The following is a 3813-nucleotide window of genomic DNA, read 5'->3' as shown; positions in this document are numbered from 1 at the left end:
GACACCGAAGCCGGTCTCCTGTTTCTCTCACACAATAAGACTTCTCTCACTCCCTACACAGTTTTCGGCCATCATTATTGTTTATGCATCAAGTGTAGTAGTAACGTTTACAATTATCATTTTGCTATCTCAGTGTAACTCTCATATTAACTATTAATTATTCCTATTTTATTACAATTATTACTTTTGAGTGCATTTTGCACGATTAGTTAATCAAGTGATTTACATAACCTCAAAACTACTCAACACGTGGCACGAGCTCCCACCAACAACGGCTTTTGTGCTGTAACTATATATTTTTTTTATTTATATCGAAAATGTTGTTGGAAATGGTCAAAAAAGATTCGGTGAAAGTTAATTTTTATTAAAATTGGCCAAACTTTTTTTTGTATTCATTTTTTTTACCATTTCTAACAATATATTTTTGATATAATTATGAAAAGTAAAATTTTTCGCTTTCGTAAAACAGTTTAATATTTACATGAATATGTAAATGTATGTGTGTACAATCAAATATTAAATACATTATAACTAGGGCCAGGATTTTTGCCGTGATTTCAAAATAACATTATACAATTAATGCTGTCAAGTTTTTGACATTACGCCAAAAATATTGATCTTATAAAAAATTAATTTTAATTTAATTTTATTAAAAAAATGTCTCTTATGATTTTTTCTTAGGACCAATAGGAAAGCCGTAATTTCACAATTAAGATTTTCATTGTTTCCAAAAATTTGAATCAATCATTATGAATCTTTATTTTGAAATTACGATGGAAATATTGGTTGTATACGAAAATTAAAAGAGAGAATTTTTTTGTAAAATTTCATTTTTTACAACTTTTGTTTCAAAAATTTTTTCATTGAGGCGTTGAACAGGACATTGAAAGATATTAAAAACAACGATAAACTATTTGGTGGCACTCTGTTGGTCTTTTCAAAAGATTTCAGACAAACACTTCCCGTCATTCCACGTTCAACATACACTGATGAGATCAACGCTTGCTTAAAATCGTCTCCATTGTGGCGTAATGTTGAAAAACTACAGCTGAAAGTAAATATGCGCGTTCAAATGCTTCAAGATCCATCCGCTGAAACATTCTCAAAACAACTCTTAAATATCGGTGATGGAAAAGTTGCTATAGATGAAACTGGATACGTAAAATTACTGACCGATTTCTGCACAATCGCTGATTCGCAAGATACTCTCATTGAACAAATATTTCCCGATGTACACACACAGTACATAAATCATGAGTGGCTTGCAGAAAGAGCAATTTTAGCGGCAAAAAATGTAGACGTTGACAATTTAAATCTGAAGATACAACAGTTGTTGCCAGGGAACTTGGTATCATACAAATATATTGATACAGTTTGCAATGCCAGCGAAGCTGTAAATTTTTCCACAGAGTTTTTGAACTCACTGGATTTGCCAGGCATGCCACCGCATAATTTACAATTGAAGGTTGGATCTCCGATTATCTTGCTTCGTAATTTGAACCCCGCCACGGCTGTGCAACGGTACGCGATTAGTCATTCAAAAATTAATGAAAAACGTTATCGAAGCCAGCATTTTAAATGGCAAGTTCCGAGGTGAAAATATATTAATACCACGGATTCCTATTATACCTACAGATGTGCCAATTCAATTCAAACGTATTCAGTTTCCGATTAGATTGGCATTTGCAATGACTATCAACAAATCCCAAGGCCAAACGATGTCTATTTGTGGCTTAGATTTGAGCACACCATGTTTTTCACACGGACAATTATACGTGGCATGCTCTCGAGTGGGTAAACCATCCAGTTTGTTTGTGTTAGCTAAAGATGGGCTAACAAAAAATATTGTTCACGCTATAGCATTAAGAAATTGATATTGTTTGTTAGTGTTACTGTCGTAATTGATTAATGATATATAATTTTAAGGAATAAATTATAATAACTTAAAAATAATAATGATTGGCATTTGTTATTTTTATATTCCCTCATCGTTCACAACGCTCCATGCCTATTTCACGCATATACCACATCCTTACACACTTACAATAAGTTAGTTATTTTTTGTCTACACTAGAAATTACCTAGAAATAATTTATATGGCAAAACAACGTTTGCCGGGTCAGCTAGTAACAAAATAAATTTATTACCAAAGGTTCGGTACAGACTTGGTTACTTTTTGACATAATCACCGTGAAGATTGAGGTATTTTTCATATTTTTGGATGAGCTTTTGCATCCCCTTGTCATAGAATGTTGCCTTAGTTCAATTAAAAAGTGTGCGATCTAGCTATTTCAGCCCCTTGTTCAGAAAAGAAAAATATGAACTCTGATCAATTAGTATGGTTCATTCAGAAAAATAGAGTACTTATTTAGAGCAGGGATAAAAGGATGATCCAAAATATTTAAATTCAATTGGGTCAAAATAATTTTACTACTAAACACAAATACTACAATGAACACTACAAATTTAATAAATTAAATTCATGTATTTTGTATTTAAAATAAATGAATTATTACAAAATATAAAAAGATTTTTAAAAATTAATAAATATATAATAAATTTTCTTTCATTTAAATAAAAAACTAAAGTAAATTTAAAATGTGGGTGTCAGAGTCGACACACATTTTTCCGACTCCAATTCCTCTGGCCAGAAATTCCTCCCGACTCCGATTCCACAGCCCTGGTTTCAAATAACAAAATCTTATGAATTGATATTGGTTAGAAAAAAAAACGACTAAAAACATATGAGCAATTATTTATTGTGACATTGTCACAATTCCAAGCTCCAAGTTTAAAATTTATTTAATTTAAAATATATGCTTTCAATCTCAAATTAGTACCTTCTTGCCCCTGTACATCATACTTTTCCTGTTAGCAAAAGTTGTGTTGTCATTAACTTTTTACAGGAAGACATTTTTGAATTGAAATAACATGACTTCCAGTTTGCATCAGAAGTTGATATATAGTTAAATGGAATCTCCTTTCACTAAGCTTTCCATATCTAGTCTCATCTTTCATCTATCTCACTCTGTTCTTCAGATTAATATAAGACAGACAGCAGCAACTACATTTCAAATTTCTTCTTTCTTTGTATATAGGATCTTTCATTAGATTTAAAAAAAAAGAGTTGTACCTGATCTCAAAGTAAGCGAAGGAACACACAAAATTCTGTTCAAATCTGTGAAATTCACATTTTCTGATAACAAAAATTGACACTAATTCTAGATGACTTACCATGTGTTTACTTCCTTTATTTACATACGATTTCAAAATCTCTGAAGAGAAATTGATTTCTCTATAAGCTATGAATGAAAGAAATGTATTAATACATTTTTTAAAAGAAATAAAGCAATCTCAAGTAATAAAAAAACACTCACTGGGAATATCTTCCAGTCTCAAGTATTGGAAAACAATAGAAAGAAGACAGGAAGAGCAATTTTTAGGACATCCAACCTCACAGAAGACTGTAGGCCCCGTTCTAACCAGTTCTTCAAATTTTTTTTTGCAATCGTAACATAAGTATATGCTGAAGTATATTTTAGCTCTTTCTTCACAAACATAACATTTTCCAACTGGACTCAGGTAAAGATTGGCTTCCAATTCTTTGAGATAATCTGTTTCTTTTTGTCTTACTTCTTCCAATTCTTTGAGATAATCTATTACTTTTTGTTTTACTTCGTTTATTGCTTTGAGATCACCTGTTTCTTTTTTCTTTCCTTCTTCCAATTCTTTGAGATCACCTGTTTCTTCTTTCTTTCCTTCTTCCAATTCTTTGAGATCACCTGTTTCTTCTTTCTTTCCTTCTTCCAATTC

General features: G+C 31.2%; 1 protein-coding gene and 1 pseudogene across 1 annotated transcript in view; one reads left to right on the top strand and one right to left on the bottom strand.

The window, feature by feature from the left end:
* Positions 1 to 3813, bottom strand: part of LOC111614833 — a 22735-nt gene that overhangs the window by 5734 nt on the left and 13188 nt on the right. The window contains exons 5-6 of the mRNA XM_023356198.1: positions 3378 to 3800; positions 3235 to 3302 (exon numbers count right to left, since the gene is read on the bottom strand). Of these exons, the coding sequence (XP_023211966.1) occupies positions 3235 to 3302; positions 3378 to 3800 (491 nt within the window). The remainder of the gene's footprint in view (positions 1 to 3234; positions 3303 to 3377; positions 3801 to 3813) is intronic.
* Positions 468 to 1945, top strand: LOC111614841 (annotated as a pseudogene).

Source organism: Centruroides sculpturatus, unplaced genomic scaffold, assembly GCF_000671375.1.
Source record: "Centruroides sculpturatus isolate CEXI.00-Female unplaced genomic scaffold, Cexi_2.0 scaffold1845, whole genome shotgun sequence".
In the NCBI taxonomy this organism is placed as follows: Eukaryota; Metazoa; Arthropoda; class Arachnida; order Scorpiones; family Buthidae; genus Centruroides; species Centruroides sculpturatus.
This window is presented reverse-complemented; position numbering and strand designations above follow the sequence as displayed.